A 19,960-nucleotide genomic window follows, 5' to 3' on the forward strand; every position below is an offset into this window, starting at 1 on the left:
CCACGCCAGTAGAAAAGTCTGAAGTCCACTTTAGTCTCTGTTCTGTACTGTATGTATTCTGCACTGTGTAATACATGCAGTATGCAATATTATTATGACATCAAACATTAATATGGGTGCTCACTTATTGAATTTGACAATTAAATACAAAGTAACTGGTTTAAAACTGTATTTTTACCTATTTAAAATCTTGTGCTTTTATTTTGAAGGCTAAACAACCAAACCAGAAGTCTTGTTTCTGGTAATTCGAGCTAGTCTTACCTATCTAGGCCGGGGTGCCACAAACGTGACGTATTTTGAAAGTAGAGTGGCGATTTCAGCTAAATAATGGTGTAATTGGATTATGCTGTAAGAGCTGCATGGAGCCATTTTATGGTTATTTTCCGTTATTTTTTGAAGTCTGAAGACAGGTCTCCAGCAACTTCAGTTGTTTTGGAGAAAGCTGGGAAACTCCGGGACTAACAAATACCCGATTTTCTACTGGCATGGGGGTGAGTAGATAATGATTGGGTGAACTATTCATTTAACTTGCATAGACATCCCGGAAATTAATTTGATTTCCTGCATTGTTTTTTTTGGGGGGGAGGTTCTTTATTTTTTTTCGTCACAAAAAAACCCCATTGTTTTTACTGATGCACAATCTAGTTGAATGAGCAAGGCTAGTTCAAGAGTGGACATTTGGACAAAAGAAAATAAATAAATAAATCAAAAATCAAAAAAGAGAGAGAAACAAGATGGAAAATAAACAAGGATGTACATAAATAATCAAGTCAGTGACGCTGCAGAATAAATGAAAAGACAGAACGAGAGCCAGAGGCTCTGCTTCACCCTGACCCCTCTCTGTCAGCTGCTGCCTGTGGAGCTTCGGAGGTTAGGGTGGGGGGTGGGGGGTTGGGGGGGATGCAGGACCAAAAATAATTAGAGTAAAAATAATTAGATGCAAGCGCTCTTGCTGAAGCATGCATAGCTTGTACAGACAAAAACGGGGATATGGGGACGCCCGGGGCTCATTGCAACCCCTCCCCCCCGGAGGAGCAAGGCTGACCTCGGGGGGAGTGGGCTACCGGTTGCTTTTTTCAAAGTCTTAATACTCGATTCAAGTGGCGGTGACTCTTGACCACAGCAGCAGCCCACACATGGTGGTCAGCGATGCGATACAGGAGCATCCCACACCATATTGCAGCAGCTGCTCCATCGTTATATACATCACAACACAATACTCCTAGCCCACTACTGACAGATGCCAGTTAGTTCACTAGACGTGGGTCACCTGACGCGCACTGACGGATCAATGATGGCTGCTTGAGAGTTTTTCCTCGGGGGGGTGCGTAGATCGAGACCAATGCGCCCCGCCAACCGCCTCCGATCGCTTTGGCGGCGGTGGCATGGGTCAGCGCTTGCGGGGAGGAAACGGAGCTCAAGTGAAGCGAGAGCAGAGGGGCTCAGTCACGAAGGCGGCGTCGCTCCGCACTGATCACTGTGGAGGCCGGGGCTGACGTGACATTTAGAGGCAAGCCGCCACTGCACATACAAGCTCTCGGAGGAGTGCGGACGGATAGATAGACAGACGGGTAAGATGGCGACACGACCCCGGCACTGCGCAACGTGAACGTCGGGGATGGCGCTTCACACAAAAGGTCATGGCGATAAAAAAAAAAGTGTGCTTTTATTTGCTGTCAGGAGAACCTTGGAGAAGCATGAAGCGACACATAAACTGTACTGTAAATGTGAGGGATGGGACGATATATCGAGATTCAATATATCGCAATACAAAAATGTGACAATACGTATCGTTGGGCAGAAAAATGAATCATGATATTAGCTCCATATTATTATGATGTAGTAATCACAAATGAGACGGCTTGCCCATCACAGTTTCACAAGCTCTCCATCCAAATTATATTATTTGCACTTTGTAATGACATTTTTAAATTGCTTACATTCTACCAAACCAATTTTTCAAGATTTGTGGCTCAGAAATACACATAATAAATCGTGAACCCCATATCACATTTTGAATCATATTATGAGATAAGCTTATCATCCCATCCCTACTAAATGTACAGCAGAATTAGCAGTGTGTGGCAAGCTTTATGGTATATCAAGTTTAGGCCCAAGTATATTAAATATTGTTTCCTTTCTCTCTTATAAAATACTCTGAGATACATTTTGAATATCAGCATAAGCCTGTTGAAACAAAGGTTTACTGGACCGCAACAAATGAGGCACATTTTACTGCAACCACCAGCCATGTTACGAGACCTTACTGATATGCACAAATATGCTCGAGCAAAAATTTGGCAGCGGTTAGGTCACGGGCCAACGCAAAACGAGAGGGTATGAATAAAAGCAACTTCCAACGGGGAGAGACAACCCAGAGGTCAAGGTACGATCAAAGGATGAGACACTGAAACGCTGCCCAAGAGGTCCGCGTGCCCTTTAACGGGGAAGAAAAACTGCCAACATCCATCTGCGTGCACTTCGGTATCTTGCCTTCATCTCTCCTCTCAGTGTCCTTCCCGCTCGTTCATTTTGACTATGACAGGCTGCCCCCATTTAAAAAAAAAAAAAAAAAAAAAAAAATTGCATCCTCCACCCCCCCCCCTCCTGCCCGAGGCTGGGCGGTCCACGCGGGAAGGTAAACATGTCCACCCTGGTGAGGTCAGAGCGTGCGGATGCTTCGCTCCAGGTAACGGTCGTCCTCCACAGCTCTGCGCCCACCAGCAACATCTCGGCCGTCCACTGGCAGCGCGGAGTAGCCTAAGTCTGAACAGATTTCCGCTTCGGTGGCAAACCCACCCTGATGCAAGGACATCCAAGGATTTGACGGGGGGGGGGGGAGGCTGACCCAAATCAGGGTCAACAGCCTGACCTCAATCTACCTGGCTAATGGCTCATCCTTTGTTTGTCTGCGAAGTATCGCTGAGTGACGACCTCTCACCTTTTTCTTTGTTCAGGTGTTGACTTTTGGTGATACAGGGGAAGCCCTGCTATCGGTTTCATTGGTTTTAACTCATTTTGAAGGCAGACTGAAAAGGGAGTGAGTATTTGCTGGTTTAATTTTGCGATACGTGGCCCCCAGACGCAAACACAAAAGCACAGAATGGATGTGCTAATCAAAACTAAATCAGTAACCGCGTGTCTGACACTTCACTTCATTTCTGTCTTGTATTGTGTAGAGATGAGGACACTACTTGAGCCTCAGCGGTGACCAATGTGATCAAAGTTACTCGACTCAGAGTTCAATCTTGCATGGTTGCAACATTGACCCACAAGCCGAGGAAAACTGGTGAGGCCATGTATGTGCGCAGCATGAATATACACAATGTCGTTTGTCATCCATGAAACCGGAGCAACCGTGTCCATGAATGAGCATCGATTTAACAAGCTTGTGGTCCCCAATGCTCCTTTGCAATGAAAGAGCTGTATCCGTCAGGTCAGGCAGGAGGCAGCCTGATAATTGTAGGAACTCCATTCGTTTGTGACATTCGGACTTAAAAATTGACATTATGAGCTGACACGATTCTGACATGTAGGCCAGGGTGAATCAAATGCAATTCTACTTCTGTACAACAGTACATCCACAGAATTGTTTGTAGTGAGGAAACGTGCAATGCACAATATCATCCGACTCAAGACACTGACTGAAGCAATTGCATGGCAACTGTCGCACTGAAAATTCAGGTCATTGGTTTGGCGTACAGTACATTTGTGTTCAGAGAGTCCAGCCTATATGCTGCATAATCCCATTCCTCTGGAGTGCGTAGGTGGACAAGGTGTAGGCCGATGTTCATTACTTTCCCCTCTGTGTGTAGATACACTCTTCCTCATTCTTCCAGTGCTCCTATGGTGATACTATGTGTACCCGAGCTGACAAATACAGCGTAAAGCTGCGCGTGCTCGAGTCTCTGTGTGTGTGTATGTGTGTGTGCGCGTGTGAAGCAAAGAACATGATATGATTAGGGTGACAGGAATGCACATCCGTATCCCAGACCCTCTACTCTAATAACATCTTTGAAAAAATTAGAGGGAGCTCTTTTTTGACAACATTGTGTCAACGGCTGCGCAGCTACCACCTCCCACCGGCAAAAGGTGTCGGTGTGTCTGCCTCGCTTTTGAAAGCCTTTGCAAAGAACCCCCTGGGACTACAGCGAGTGACAGCACGCTTGCTTTAAAAAAATACGCCACCGATGGAGCTGCCCTCAGGGGTGTGTCTAGAAATTTTCCTGCCTGAGGACATGCTGAAAAAAAAAAAAAAAACACATGCCACGACCGACAATGCGTCCCTGGAATAAGACTTCCACTTTGGCTGAATCCGCTCCAAGTGTGCAGAGTGAGACTGGTCTCAGTGTTCCAGTTCTGAGAGACATGGGGACTGAAGGGCTGTGAGGCTGATGATGGCTGCTCTTTTCCTTATGTTTACCATCATTTCCCTTCACAAACAGAGGCCAGGCTGGAAAAGGCCAGAGAGCCAGGGCCTCCAGCATGCAGGCAGTGAGCGATGGAGGGAGCGACAGAGGGAAAAGAGAAAGGAGAGGGGAGAGAGAGAGAGAGAGAGAGATGGGAGAGAGAGAGAGAGAGAGAGAGAGCTTGGTCTAAGCAGCCTGCAGACACCACGCGGCTCAGAGCAGATCGAGAGTGACGGGTTGCTGATTAGTCAACTCGCAGCCCCCAAGACCACAGTCTGCACACACACACACACACAATCACACACACACACACACACACAAACATACACACACACGCACACACACACACACACGTTGGCTTACAGTTAAATTAATTAAACCCAACTGTTATCAATAGCGCATAGATAAAATACATGAACACATACACATGTAAACAAACAACTGAAATCACATTGCACTGTATAGTTGACACTGATAAAGGTCTGCAACAAAGTGTGTGTGTGTGTGTGTGTGTCTGTGTGTGTGTGTGTGTGTGTGTGTGTGTAGGTGTGTAGATTGAATATGAGTTAAGGTGTGCATAGGGTTGGTGGTTAGTTACCTTAAGCAGATAGACCGGGATGTTGCTAAAGTCCACGGGGAGTTTGAGAAGGAAACGAGCTGAAAACTCTCCTGTCTGGAAGACGAGAGGCAGGGAGAAAGAACATTACAAGCTGTGATGGCGACATCTTCACACGGTGTACAACATACAGGTCATGTGGCAATAACAAGAGGCCAGTGGCACTGGATGGTTGCACGGCAGTGATTAGTAATGATGGCTTCACGCATGCATGGAACACATGAAAACAGATACAGTCTATGCATAAAATGTTGTTATTACATTATTGAGTGAATAGAATACAATTTCTCTGTTGCAAAACCTTAGAGGAGATATCATAATAGTACTTGCTGAAGTACTCTTTCCTCACAACAATAAGAGATCATCTTCACCACAGTGATTGGTTATTGGCCCTAAAACCACACAACCTTGCCACATTCAGCACCAACTTCATCTGCCATGGATCAGTGGATTTCATGCACACTTATGAAACAACCTTATGAAAACCTTCCTGAAAATCTTCCTACTTGCATAATCTGTTTTGTAAAAGCTAATGATAGGTTCTTTTTCCATTACAAGTGCATCTTTAGTACATTAATGCAGTGTTCAGGCAGACTGTACATTAAGAGTGACCGACTGTGGAAGACAGCGGTTGCATGAGGCAGCTCCTAAGTGTAAATGCATGTAATATGTGTATGTGAAAAAGAGCAGAAGAGCTCAGGAAAGATTCCCTCAATAAATAAAGGTTAAAAAAGAGTGATTGATATGAAATATGACACAATGTAATTTCTTAAAAAATGAGTCCCTGTAGAACTGTTGAGCTGCCTAATGTCCCACCATGATATATTAAACAGAACCATTTATGTTAATGAGATCAATTAGCAAACTCTTCTATGTCAACATACTTGTCTTCACATAACACATGGGAGGTATTAACATGATCTCTGTATCTTAAAGCATTAAGGGGTTTAGTTCCAAGAAAATCAGTTTTTCCTTATTAATATACAAATGTATGCAGCAAAGTGCTCCAAAATCTACATGGTGTAAGTATGAAGTCTCTATAATGTATTGTTTTTGAGGTAGACTGTGAGTAAGACTGTGTTTACTTTACACACAGACAGACATAAAAACTGAAATTGGTCGACAAAAATGTTCCATATACATACAAAAAAATACAAAAAAACAAAGGCTTCCATATGGAATTGAAGATTTCCCTATGGAATTAAAAAACAATAAATAAATGTAATTTTTATTTTAGGGCTGCACAATTAATTGTTTAGAATTATATAATGCAATTTCAGTTTGTAGAATCTTGGCATAGCAGTATACTGAGACATTTAATTTAATTTTGAATGTCTGCTCTAATTTTAAATAATGAAGATGTGGCATAATATACCAAAAGTCCAGTAAAATAATTTTGTTGCTCATATCATCAAGAATAATAACCGTGATTAATAATACTGATCACACTGTCTAGTAAAAAAATCTGGATTATGATTTTAGCCAACATCCTGAAGCTCTTACAGTTATGAACCAAAAAATATGTACGTGTTCCCGTAAAATAAACCTATGTGAAGAGGTTGCACCCTACAGCCACTGTGTTCACAAAATCCCATTATGTGGCAAGTGGAGGAATTCCAGGATTTGTCTCTTGGCTTTCTCATTTCTAGTGTTGAGAAATAGAGCTGTTCATGTTCTCAAAAATCCAGACTGTCCAAATTTATAGGAATAATATGTGAATACTGTTTTAGGGGGGGGAATTCCCCTTTGAGGATTCTGCAGCAGGGACCAAGTGACTCTTGGCCTTGTACAATGTAGATGCCAAACACACAAAGCCACTGCGCTGTTCCCTACCCAGCTGTTCTTGCGTCCGGCGTAGATCTCCATGTTGCGGCCGTAGTTGGGATCCTCCAGCAGGCTATCGTACTCGAAGAGCAGCCTGGAGCTCTCGCGCAGGCGCTGGCACTGGTACTGGTGGTACTGCTGGATGAGCTCCTTCACCAGCTGGAGCAAACACTCCGGCTCCCCGGCGTCCCACTGGACCAAGTGCTGAGACAGACACCGGAGGACAGGCGTAGTTATACAACGGTGTGGAGTGGAGCTAAAGCTTTCAGTTTTCAGTTTCTCGTAATGGCAACTTTGTGACAAATACAATGGGATTTATAGGAAATGTATTAATTTTGAGGAACACTACCACTCACAATACTATTCGTGTGAGTTAGAGGCTACCAATCGTCTTGAGCATGGTCTCTTAAGGTAATTATACATACCTGTCAACCTATAAGTAATGGAAATAGGGAGACGGGTGATGGGAAACCTGTTGAAACCTGTGTAAGCTGTGTAACCCGACCCGCAGCGCTTCAGCGTTACAATCACACTCAGTAGGAAATGTAAGTGTTTTTTTTTTTAATTGATAGTGTGAAAAACTGTGAGATTTTCATTTCACGGCCGTGAGACAGCAGCAAAGGCAAAAACACCCGAGTCTCACCGGTAAATCGTGAGAACAGACAAGTAAGATTACACCAACATATCACAATTAATTTGATAATGATGTACTGATGTTTAAAAGGCTACACAGAGCACTTTTAAAGTCTGAATTCTCTGGCATACGACATATGGTTAGATAGTAACCTATTCTCAAATGATCAATCTGAACAACCCATTAAGACAATGAATGGCACTTCAGTGTCTATAATAAAGACTAAATCTGGGAAATGAAACGATGGTGGGAAATTAATGAAAAGCACAGAATAAATGGGAAGCACACCAATGGGGGAAAAAAAAAGATTGTGCCTGGGAGGAGAAAACACCATTTGTCAGCGTAATGGCCAAATCCTGACTTCCCATCGCCAGATCTGTGGGAAAGGGTTGTGCTAAAGGATGTCCTGCCGCAACAGAGTGGTTTTGGTTGATAGGGAAAACTTTCCTGAGCCTGACTGCCCCCGTTTGCCATTCCTCTGACCTCATGTACCAGACTGGATCATGGGTAAAACAGGCCGGTGCCATTACCAAGACTGGAACGAGGAAGGTTTGCCATACACAGTCACTAGTACGGGGAGAAAGAATACCACACCCAGGTGTATGTTTTTATTGTGGTACAATAGTTTGGCAAGACATCAAAGGTGTCAGGTTCCCACCCATATCTGCCTAAGAGTAGAGCGTAATTACAGCCATGCCTATCAAAAGTAGTTCAGTTGGTTATTTAGTGTCCCTTGCATGCAACAGTGCATTATAAATTTATACCAACTCCTGTCCAACCAACCTCATTTTCATAGCCAGTGCCACACAACACTGACCCCACTGACTGGGCCCAGGAACAGGTATGCAAATCTACCGCACAAAACCACAATCACATGCAGCCTGTCACGTATCGGTAAGCAGCGCCGGCCGACACGATCTTCCACCGGGCTAAATTCTACCAAAGGGGGGGAAGTGTTTCCTCTCTAAAGGGGGAGCTTGTCCGTTGATGCACGAGGAATAAATCGCTCAATATTAATGCGAGCGACACTGGGCGAAAATAAATTGCAGGAAAACTGTCAGGTCTAATAAAGACAAATGCGTGGCTGAAATCTGGGGAATGAACGCTGCCTAGTGAAAAAGACGAGAGCCCGAGAATAACAAAAACACGACTGGCTTAATGAGTTTATTGCATTGTTTGGACTTTGAAATGATTGTGCTTGTTATTTTGAACAGATCTGAGCTCCCTTGAGGGAATCCCTTGGTGATGACACTTTGATGGAGATGCCACTTGTCAATTATATTTTTCACAGTTATCTTTCCACTGATATAATACACAACTGACTGAATGTATAACCGAAAAGACCTGACAGCTTTTATGTGATGAGGATGAAGATGAAGACGACAACGTTGGAGATAAAAAAGGGTTAAAACTGGCTTAGTTTAGGAGGGTGATGTGTGCATGTCGGCCGCCCCCGAGTCCCCGAAAGTGAAAGTGAATCCTGCCCCTAATTCATTGTGAAACTGAGGTAATGTTGGTCGACTCAAACTGTGACCAGACCAAGCCGTGCGCCCTGATGACATAACTGCAATGCCAGTGTAAATGTGAAACTTCTGTTCATCACTGTTTCTCCCTGCCTCGGTCAGCTAATTGCAGGTCAGCCTGATTGGAGAGCGAATCTGAATTCAAAACCGTCTTGGCTTTGAAATGTGTGGCTGGCGGGGTTCAGAGTTTGCTGGAAGTAGTCTATTAACGCCCGTCACATTAAGGTGGATTAAGACAGGACATGTCTTTGACTTGCATTGACTTGTCCGTCCGACTGTCTGCCTGTCTGCCTGTCTGCCCGTCTGTCTGGAAGTCCGTATCAGCCCGACGGAGAAAGCCTTCATTGTTTTGCAGCGAATCACATCCCCCCCCCCCTTGCCATGGGAGGGGCGGGGGGAGGCAAGGGCAAGGGCAGGCTATACAGAGCCGGTGACCTCATCGCACTGATCCACCAGTGGTTACCAGCAATGCCGGGATTCCCGAAATGAGGGGGCGACGCAAACAAGGACGGGCATTGTCCAAAAGAGGCAGTCAGCGCCCCGGGGGCAGGAGTGAGCTGAAAGTGAGGAGAGACTGAGGAAGTGCTGTGTCAGGATTGTGACATAGAGGATCACTGAAACTCTGCTGAGGAGGAGAGGAGAGGAGAGGAGAGGAGAGGGAGGAGGGATCAGATGTGGGAGAAGAGAAATAAAAAAAAAAGAACATGGCAAAGAGCTGTTGAGCTCAGACAAGTAGGCCAAGGCCAACGGAAAGTACGCCTGGAAACTTGCAGACGGATCTCAGTAGACATTTTATCGGTAGGTAATGGCATTGTAATCAAAACTGGACTTATATAATAGAGTAATTTAGGTGAGGAAACCGTAGTACGAGTTACTGTTATGATGACAGTTTTGATGCACATTTACCTGACACTCTGAAAGAATCCGTTTTCCCTGGAAACATTTGTAGTTCAGAAATAGCAAAATGAATCCTGTCGCTTCAGGATGGAGGTAGTCTAGAGATTAGAGGATGCGGCTTGTGATTGCGGGATCACTCGTTCAAATCCCTGCACCGGGTGGGAAAATGTGGTTGGAAGTGAATGAGTAACAATCTCCACAATTACCGCCAAGGTGCCCTTAAGCAAGGCAGTCAAACCCCAAACTGCTCCACTGGAGTAACACTAGAACACTGTGGTTGTAATGGGAAACTCCCAGCTGAAGCAAGGCATTGCTGGAAAAGAGCTCAGTTTACTTTACCTAGATAAATAATGTTTTTGGGTTGTTGTTTTTTTAAACAATTATGACTGATAATACTATCTTGTGTGTCTTATATCGTACTGAATGTTCCGACTTTGGTACTTGAATGCAGCAGCAAGACATTGGTCAAAGATACTGAGGAAGAGCGAGTGAGCTTCAACAGTAGATATATCTCCAATGAAGAGCACTGAGCCAAAAAGCAATGTCCATGTGTTGCCATGTGTGTGTGTGTGTGTGTGTGTATACAGATTCTGCCTCGAATTGATTTTACACGCTCCGCTGAAGGCTGCGTGTGCCAAAATAGATCTATGTGCAAAGTATGTGCCGTCATTTTTCCCATTATTTCTTTGTGAATAAGATACAAATTTGAAACATCAAAAAAAAACAAACAACCAACATCAACAACGTTTCATCCGCATGCTGTGTGGATGAAACGCTGTTGTCAGGGCTGCATTACTTTCTCCACAGGGGGGGTAGATGTAATGGCTTTCTCGGAGCCCTCACCAATATTCCCTGGCTCAATCTGGACCCCGTAATCCCATTACTTTGTCAGTGTACGACACACTGGTTAAACCTGTGTGTCAAATGATTAAGCCTGAACTTGGCTTTTGATAAAACCTGTTTCCCCTCATAGATAAAGCACTGATACCTTCCATCTCTGAAAATAGGACACTTGTATGTATGGGAAGCAATTCATAATCGTATTACCTCAAAATATTAGGATTTGATTCAATATCAGTGTTAAAACTATATATACATATATATTAAAAATATATTGGCATTTAATTGGATTTAACATTTTGGGTATTAATTTAGCAGTGTTAAGTGTCCAAGCCAATGCAGAGCTCAAAAAAGGTCAAAATAGCACAGTTGGTTAGCGTAAATATTATAGAACATTGTGCTTTTTAGATGAAAATACGGGTGGTTTTTGCTTCTTGACCTACTTCCTCCATCACACCTCCTTTTAAAATGATCTACAGCCATTTGCCAGTGTGTGTGGCTTTGTTCTTGAAATATGGAGGAAGGTCCTTATAAGAAAGGTCACGCAATGTTTGGTCAAATGAGCTCATAAAACCCCAGAGTGGACCAATTAACAGTAGTTTTCTATTGATAGTAAATATGGGTCAAATAGAAAATTAGAGCTATCATTTCCAACACAAGCCATATTACTCCTGCTGAGGAGATTCAGTTACAAAAGCTATTTATCCAGAAACTCGCTGCCAATTATCAAAGTAACTGCCTAAAAGGCATTCATGAAGTTTTTTTGTTTTGTAAATAAAAAGGGGATCACTCTATTGACATTAGCGGATTGCGGATTATGGCATCAGAGTGATAAAGATGTTACAACCTGAATAAATTTTAATTACATATCTCATGGCACACTGTATCCACTGAGCTGCAAAATAGGTGGGTCTGAAGTAGCAGGGAAATTATAAGGATGAGTGAAAAACTCAAGAGTGCCAGTGTTTCCCTTTAAGAACAAAATGTACACCTAAATTGGGCACCCTCGCAGTGAAGAGACCCAAGTTGACAGAATTATGTCTTCCTGTGCCATCCGTCTGTACCATCTTCGATCCAATATTTATCTTAGGCCAGCGAGAGAGGGGCTGGCATCTGAAAATGCAAGATAATTATATAGGCCAAGAGAAGATATTTGTTTTTACGTCTTTAATGTGATTTTTATAGATGCTGGCAACCTGATCCAATAAATCGCTGTAGACTTGAAAGTGTGAGGCATTAAAAAACTACTAAGTATTAAATTAATCTCTGCTAGTCTCTAATTCAAGTGTGGGCTCACGCCCTGTTTCGCCCCCGGAGAGTGCCAAGTCTAAGATCATGCTAAATTGCTCTTGTCATGTGTTTAAGACACTTGGCATTCTCAGCCCATAGTGTTTTTTCGACATGAACCGTGCGGCTTGTGTCCAACACAGCACAACTTGTTGACGGAAATAGCACTTTTTTAACTACTTTTAAAGTGGTTCAATATCGGTCTCAGCCCAATACCAAAGCGCTGTGAGGGCAGATACATTGTCCCCACTTGGTCTTGGCACTCGTGCCTATAGTTTTCTCCCATCCATCAGCTGGTGTTTAGGAATTGCCAAACCCCTTTCCATCGACTATCTCTGGCCACAAACAATAGCTTGCTAAAAGCATTCCCAGACCTGTCAGTGAGCCTTGCCAATAATAAACTCTAATAAAAGCTGGAACTCGTTATTCCCTAAAGCAGGAAGGAAGAGGGAGCAACAGTGGGTACACTAAGCCCAGGTCTACATAACCTTGCTTTACGGGCCATCTGAGGTCCATTGTTATAACAGCGACAGGGGACGAGCCCCACTGGCAGATAGGAAGCGCTGGTAAATGTCTGGCATTCAGGATTACCAAGGGGTAAAGTGAACTTGGGAATGTTTCCTTTTCCTAAATTGGAGAATGCTTAGATTGGCTTTACACTGCATTTCCGTAGTGGGAGTTGTCCCAATATCAGAATTATGGACAATGTCTCATTGTACGAGACCACGACTTCTCTGAGGAGTCTTAAATTCAAAAAGGTGGGAAAATAAACAAGTAGGCTATTCACCAACAAGAAATCTTGATTGGACGTGACTTCAAAAAACAACACTCCACCTAGGAGAGCAGGGCGAGGACACATTACTAGGCCATGACCCTGACTGACTCGAAAGCTTCAAGCTTCACATAACACCCAGTCAATACTCTTGACATTCTGTTTTGTGTAGCCATCAAAAAACCTGCACTAAATTAAAGGGGGAAAATGAACACTAGTACAGTGTCAGAGTATGTTAATCCTTACATAAATAACTAAGAACTGGTAAGACAAGAACATGCAGAGCGAAAAAGCAAGTCTTTGCAGTCTTGCCCCACACAGCAAACAAGCCAGTACTCCAAAGGTAGTAACCATCAAGGCCACTTCAACACTTGCTGCTTCGGCTATAAAAACAATCACCACTTTTACCATCAGAGACTAACACAACAACTTAAACATGGGTTTCTCAGACATTATGTCTCTCTCTGTATTCTGTCTCTTGATAATGGAAAGCCCTGCAGGAGGAAAACAGCATGGGATTTACCAAAAATGAAAAATCCTCTTCTGTGCATATGGATTTTGAAAGCATGTGCATGTACTGGACCTGTGTAATTCCCAAAGTGGATCGAGGTTGAGGAGATGGAGGGTGAGTGGGCTGTCGCTATAATGAATCCAGCTGGCCAGAGCAGGTCTTGATAAAAAATAGGGGTAACAGATAACTTGGGAAACAGACAGCTTAGTTCTTGCTAATCCAAACCTCAACTCTATCTGGTAAACCAATCAGCATAACTCTGTCCATCATCAGGAATTTTCTTTCTCTCATAGGTGTTGACCTCACAGCTTGCTCAGTTGGTTGGCCTAAATGGCCTAAGATGACTCAAATGCAGAAACAGTTGTGCTAATTGTTGGCTGTCCAGGTGGAGAACTAACAGAGCCTAACCGTAACACCTCCACACAATGCAATACAGACAATTTCTGGAATTTCCAGTGTAACTAGACAGAGCCTGCCTCTGTACCACACAGGGAAGTGCTGCAGCATGGATAAGTGGGAACATGTTGATGCTGCAGCTAGTGAGGCCATCAAGGTTAACCTCGGGTTTCAGACACACACACACACACACACACACATCCACACAGGTTGAGAAAGATGCAAAGCACTGGGGAAACTCCCAAAAGGTTGTTTAGGGCCTATGTGGAGCTCTGGACAAGTCTAGACCAGAGGAATGATACATTACACACAAAGAAGGGGACAGAGGGGCAGACAAATGGTAGTAATAGGTGAGGAGAAAGAAAGGGGCAATTAGAGATAACTGTTCTCATGTGCTGCTCAGCACACGCACACTTGTCCTTACCCCACAACAGAGGATAAACAGCGCGTGTCACTGTCCACTGATAGGTAATTCACGTTCCTTGGCCTCTATCCTGACTATTTGATAAATGTGAGACTGTAACAGTAACTTGAAAGTCTTACAAGTGCAGAGCCTACTGTACATAGTTTAGTGTCTCCAGATGTGAGGCAGTGCAGAGACTGTTCCATGACCCCTACAGCTTCCCTTGATCTGTCTTGCATGGATTAAAATATAAAGGGGGCGCTGATAACTGGAGAATAGCTCAAAAGGTCAACAGGTCAAAAAGTCTTAGAGTGTAGTTAGACCTTCAGACGCTTGTGGTGAAACACACCAAAACAGCTCATGCATTCTGCAAACAGATATTTTTTTTTCCATCAAACACTTGAAAAACATCATTATATTTGTTTTTTTCTGGACATTCCATGCAAAATTAAGTACAAAAAACTTAAGCAAACCCAAGTCTGTAGTCATCAGCCAGTGAATTAAGCAAACAAAACAGGGGTGATGCAACAGCACATGTACTACGTAATGGCAGTGAGTAGGACTGCTCTCCACCCTCCCTCCCTTCCTGCCTGCCTCCCTCTCTGTAATTTCCCCCTCTCCTGGCCGGCCGTTTTCCCAGCAACCCGTGGGCACGCATTCCCAATCGTATTCCTGTCATGAGCTCGGGGGGGGGTGGGGGGGTGTGAACGTGTGTCTGTCCAAACGCCTGGGCATGCGGCCCCCCCTGTCCGAAGCAGATAACCATTGGCCTGTTGTACAACCTGGACTGGAGTGTGCAGCCCCACTGGGAACAGTCCGGGAACAGATCTTCTTAGGAACTTTATTAGTTCTGATGGGAAAGGAAGCTGCGATTAAGTTTGTCCTGATATTAATAGCAAGTTTAAGTAAAGCCACATGTTTGATTATTTAACACTGAGATACAAAAATTGACTAGGAATCAAAGAACAAGATTGGAACAAGCAAGCCAAAAAAGTTGAAATGCCAATATTCTTTACCCGCAGGCTCCATCAGCAAGGAGTGAAATGGAGCAGGGTGAGGCAAAAAAAAACTGACAACCATACAATGACAAAAATGTAATTAGTAGTTAATAAGAAAAGTTGGCCATTTCCCTAATAGCCTTTGGCAAAAGAGGTCTGCTGCAGAGCCGTAGCCTTTTTGCACAACACACCCTACCAAGTCCCCACCTACACCACACCCACTCACATAACTGCACACACAAAGCATAATCCAAGCTGTACACACACACACACACACACACGCACACACACACACACAACCCTGTACCAAGGTTAGACTAGGCCAGTCCAACAAGTCCCTTTAGTCACCCTCCAAATTTACTTAGTTGTGCTTAGATTCATCTCCATTTCCCATGGTAAAATCAACATCACATGTTCCATACTATTTAAAACTCCCACCACAGTCTCAGCACGCTTAACTCAATTAACTACTCTGTCATAAGCCGCTATTTAACTGACAATTGGGAACAATTAAATCCTCGGGTTAGACAACTATAAATGTGTCAGCATGGTTAAGTGATGATTAAAGTTTAAGGGGCTATCGTGGGTCAATTAAGGCTTTATTTTCAGGTCGAGAGAGACAATGACTCCCTCTTTCCCCAAAATAACCCCATCAGACTGGCAGTTGCCTTGTGTAGCACAGCGCCTGCTTCATTAGATTTATGGAGCCAGTGGCGAGGGTTAAAATGAATGACCAGCTAAGAACAAACCCATGTGTTTCAAAGCACTCTGAGGTCGGGGACAGCCTTGGTGGCCAATTACCCATGGTCTGGATGCCTTTGAATGTTCATTAAGCCTATATTTGCCCTCGCCAGTGAACCATGGCACCTAGCAACAATACTATACCGAACCTCAACAAATCTGTGGCAGTGTGTGCTCTTATTCCATGGCTCATGGAACCGCTCTGCTGTGAAGGGTTTATTTGTGGGGCATGTGGCTTCACTTCATCCAACCAGATTATTAAAAGTCTCTTTCATCATGCATGCATTGTGGTTTAAATGCTGAAAGGACTTTTCTTAATAATCACTGAGGTTTGAGGGTTTCTTCATTATTTGCTGCTGTAGTAATTCATGTTTCCCACCTTCCTAGATGTGGGTTGATTAGTAGCTGGGATTTTCAAGTGGACAGAAGTCAAATTCGATAAAAAACTATCAAATATACCCAGCACCAAAATGTTTTTTATTAATGACTTCTAAGATGATTTCCGACATGGGTGGTGGATGCATCATGTGTGCATGTCTTTGTTTTGTCATTTGGTTAAAACGTTTTTGCATTTTAAAACAGTGATGAATGTCTCTGTCTAAACAGAAACATGGATAACAGGCCTACTCAAGGCCCGGTGAGAGGAGGGACAAAAACACACGGCTAAATAGAGCCGGCTAATGATACCCTTAGCTGGCCGTAAACAAGAGCAACATGTTGCTGAGACATCAGAAATTCAACCAGGCAGTGAGAGAGGACCTAAAATTAGCTTAATGTTTACCCCCTTGGATAAAAAAAGACCACAAACCTATTGCTTGTGGCCTGAGAGTGGCAACAGTGCTTTATTGGCTGTCATTTATTTGCCAATGGCATGTATTAATGTTATGTCTTTTGTGATGTAGGCCTGTATTTTTAAATATTAATGGGCAGAATCTAATAATTTTTCACTGTCCAAAAACCTGAAGGCCCTATTTTCTATTAATAGAAAGTTGTACAAGTCATCAAGAAATATTCTGCAGGCACCTGGTTCATTTGTTGACACAGGACTCTTTCCAAATTCACACCGCCATTCAAAGTTTGCGAGCCTGAGCTCTGTCTGCACATTTCCTGTGGGACGTGGTGGGAAATGTAAGGAATTGTTGGGAATTCAGGGTTTTACAGAGCTAGGGGGACGTACTTACTGAAAATCCACAGGAAAAAGGAGTGAGTAGGAGAGGGGGATCTCAGGCAGAGAGAGACGGAGGAGGATTATGAAAGTATGAACAGAGAGACACAGCAAGAATATAAGCGAGAGAATAAACAAGCGATGGGCTGCCAAGCACTGGCTCAGCCAAGGTACTTCCCCTTATGTGCACAGCTGGATTTGTGAGACGGTGAGCAATTCTCCCCTCCCGTCTCCCAGACTCTGACACAGGCAGGGGAATTTAACTTCTCTGTGCTAGGCTGCTTCAAAAATAGCACTGTGGACAACTGTGCGGTAGTAGCCTAATAGCAACAACAACAATAGCACCATGCCAAGACTCAGTGTCTTGTCTCTTTCTTGCCATCTTTGAAGAATACACACTGCTGAAGTTTTCCACTGGTGAAGCTGACACTGACATTGTGTTGCCTCTGCTACACTGCAGCTATGCAAATGTTTGTGTCTAACAACCCTGTGCCTAAAGTTGGAGTGTAAATTCTTTAGTGGAGCCTGACTGACTACTGACTAGTTGGGACATATGCAAAATTTTGCAATGAAAATCATTACCAAGACAGGTTTCCTGCTGTGGCCCCGACGGTAAGCTATAATTAATTCACTTGGGGATACAAAATGGCACCTACAGTTAGGCTTGATGTGGAAACCCAGCTGAAAACCACCACCATCTAATGCAATAAATATGTGGAGGAATTTGTAAAATACATTCTGGTATATTCCTGTAAAGTGACCCATTTGTACAATTCCCTGACTTTCCCGGTTTCTCAAAATCCCATGATATACCAAAATTTCCAGGACCAGTGGGAACCCTATGAAGATGAGCAGCCAATCATCAATCAAAGATACAGTACGTGTCTATCGTCATGGTTACCATGCACATTAGCTTGACAGGCATGAGCCACTTGGAATGGACGACACAGACATTAAAATGTGAGATCGGAAATTAAATCTCCATGTGACATATAAAGATTAGAGCTACAAAATGCTGGCAGATGCTGGCTGCAAAAACAACAAAAACAAAATGCTTTACTGTTAGTGACTTGGTATACTTTACACATGAATAGGGGCTTATGTAAATATTTAGCTGGAACTTAGGGTCATGTTGTAACTAGTTTTTGTGGTGCAACCGCTTGTATTTAAATAATATGTAAATCAAAAGTGGCCACTCAAGTTAAAACTACACTCCATTTGAACTTAGACGCAGCTGATGCAATCGGCCCCCGAAAACCAGTTTGCTGCTGTCAGCCTCATATCAGACACCAAGTTATTTATGAATTGTTTAGTCTAGATATTTCTATACAACAGTCTTATCTCACCATTTTCTGGTTTAAGTGAAAATGCTTGCATGTTTTACTTCGATCTTGGACAGATAGAAGTTGAAGAGAAACTTGTTTATGTTCTGATTAATCCGCTGGTGACTTGCTGCCATTCATCTGAGTGCTAGATAATCCATGTTGTGATTATTACAGGGTAGGCTAACATTCAGTGTTTTATACAAGCTGACACAGCCAATTCACCTAGGTCTGTTTACGATATCTTGCTAGTCATGACTTTACAGAGATGATCAGAGTTCCAGATAAAAAGGGAGTCAAAACAGAGCCTATAGCCTAATGAAACGCAACTGTCAACTATTGCAACATTTCCCTCTAATTGCCCATAGTGACTGCAGAGTGTTCGTTTGCTCTTGGCAAGGGTGTATGTGGCAATAGTTGAACTCCCTCTTGCTAGTGGCGTCATCACAGTTACGATCACCAATTTGAGGCATCTGTCTGGCATTTAAGACCACAAAGGAGAAGCATGATACACTGAGCAACAACAGAGATGTAGCTTTAACAAGTGAGAAAGCCTTGTGGCAAATTTGTTTTCCCGTGCAGAGCAATAAAGGAAAGGATATATAAATATGCTTAAATTGATTCTAAAATAACAATCAGGTGATCTGTGTGATAGACTGCAAAGACATATAATTTCACAATCTGCTAGTAACAGAAATAACAACTCACACAGAGACTGGGTGATTTTGTCAGTATGTGACTTGAGTGTAGATACGCACCGGTAGTTCTGAGGGTTCAGGTAGAAACTCTGCATCCTCTCCAAAAATAAAATCTGGTGGAAGTTCTGGATAGCTGGCGTTGAATATAATATCCCCTGAGAGCAAAAAAAGAAAGGGAAATGTATTATTTATCTATTCATTACTTAGTTCTATGCACAGGGAAAAGTTGTCTTGCTTTTGTTACATTATGATGTTTTACAAAATGACCACAATATCAAGGGCTCGACCTAACTTTCATCTCATATATGCCGATTTTTCTCTGTTTGCACTTTGCATTAAACACAAGCTACACCTGAACTCCGAGGAGTCAGGAGAATCTTTTAAGTACCTTCAGTAATGGGCAAACTTGACATTTACCACTGAAGCCATCGAGAAAGCTGCCAAACAGGTCTGCCTTGTGAGGATGACTGCACAGACGTTTTTGATATACACTTATGCAATACTGACATCAAGTTTGGTTTAGTTTATTTGCTCAAAACATAAAAGCGAAGTGAGAAAACACAAAGGAAGAGAAACAACTTACTAATTTATGCAGACAAGATAAAAAAAAAAACCCCAAAACATAAGGCTTATAAAAATTGGCCTATAGCCCAGGACAAGATAACACAACCCATCATCATATATCACATGTCACATAACACAGGGGTCATGTAGGAACTTCGATGTTGGTTCACAATGTTCAGATATTATGTTACACAACTCTATTTCTGTGCGGCGAGGCGGTTCTGTTCTGCTTTTCCGTCATTGTTCCAGGGACAGCAAGAAGAGACAAGTGTACACATATGGTAGTGTTTTTCCAGCGGGGAAGAGTCACACGAGGAGAGGAGAGGATGTGCAGTAAATCTGTTACAAAAAGCTCTGAGA

The 19,960-nt window shown here is 43.2% G+C and overlaps 1 protein-coding gene across 2 annotated transcripts in view; it reads right to left on the reverse strand.

Annotated features, from left to right (window-relative positions):
• Window positions 1–19,960, reverse strand: part of babam2 (BRISC and BRCA1 A complex member 2) — a 62,000-nt gene that overhangs the window by 37,470 nt on the left and 4,570 nt on the right. For both annotated transcript variants that reach the window (XM_071546933.1, XM_071546943.1), the window contains exons 4-6: window positions 19,097–19,191; window positions 6,859–7,053; window positions 5,008–5,082 (exon numbers count right to left, since the gene is read on the reverse strand). In XM_071546933.1, coding sequence (XP_071403034.1) covers window positions 5,008–5,082; window positions 6,859–7,053; window positions 19,097–19,191 — 365 coding nt within the window. The remainder of the gene's footprint in view (window positions 1–5,007; window positions 5,083–6,858; window positions 7,054–19,096; window positions 19,192–19,960) is intronic.

The sequence above is a fragment of the Centroberyx affinis genome, unplaced genomic scaffold (genome assembly GCF_046629955.1).
Source record: "Centroberyx affinis isolate AG114_WGS23_722 - 3 ecotype Tasmania unplaced genomic scaffold, CSIRO-AGI_Caff_v1 ptg000267l_1, whole genome shotgun sequence".
Taxonomy (NCBI): domain Eukaryota; kingdom Metazoa; phylum Chordata; class Actinopteri; order Beryciformes; family Berycidae; genus Centroberyx; species Centroberyx affinis.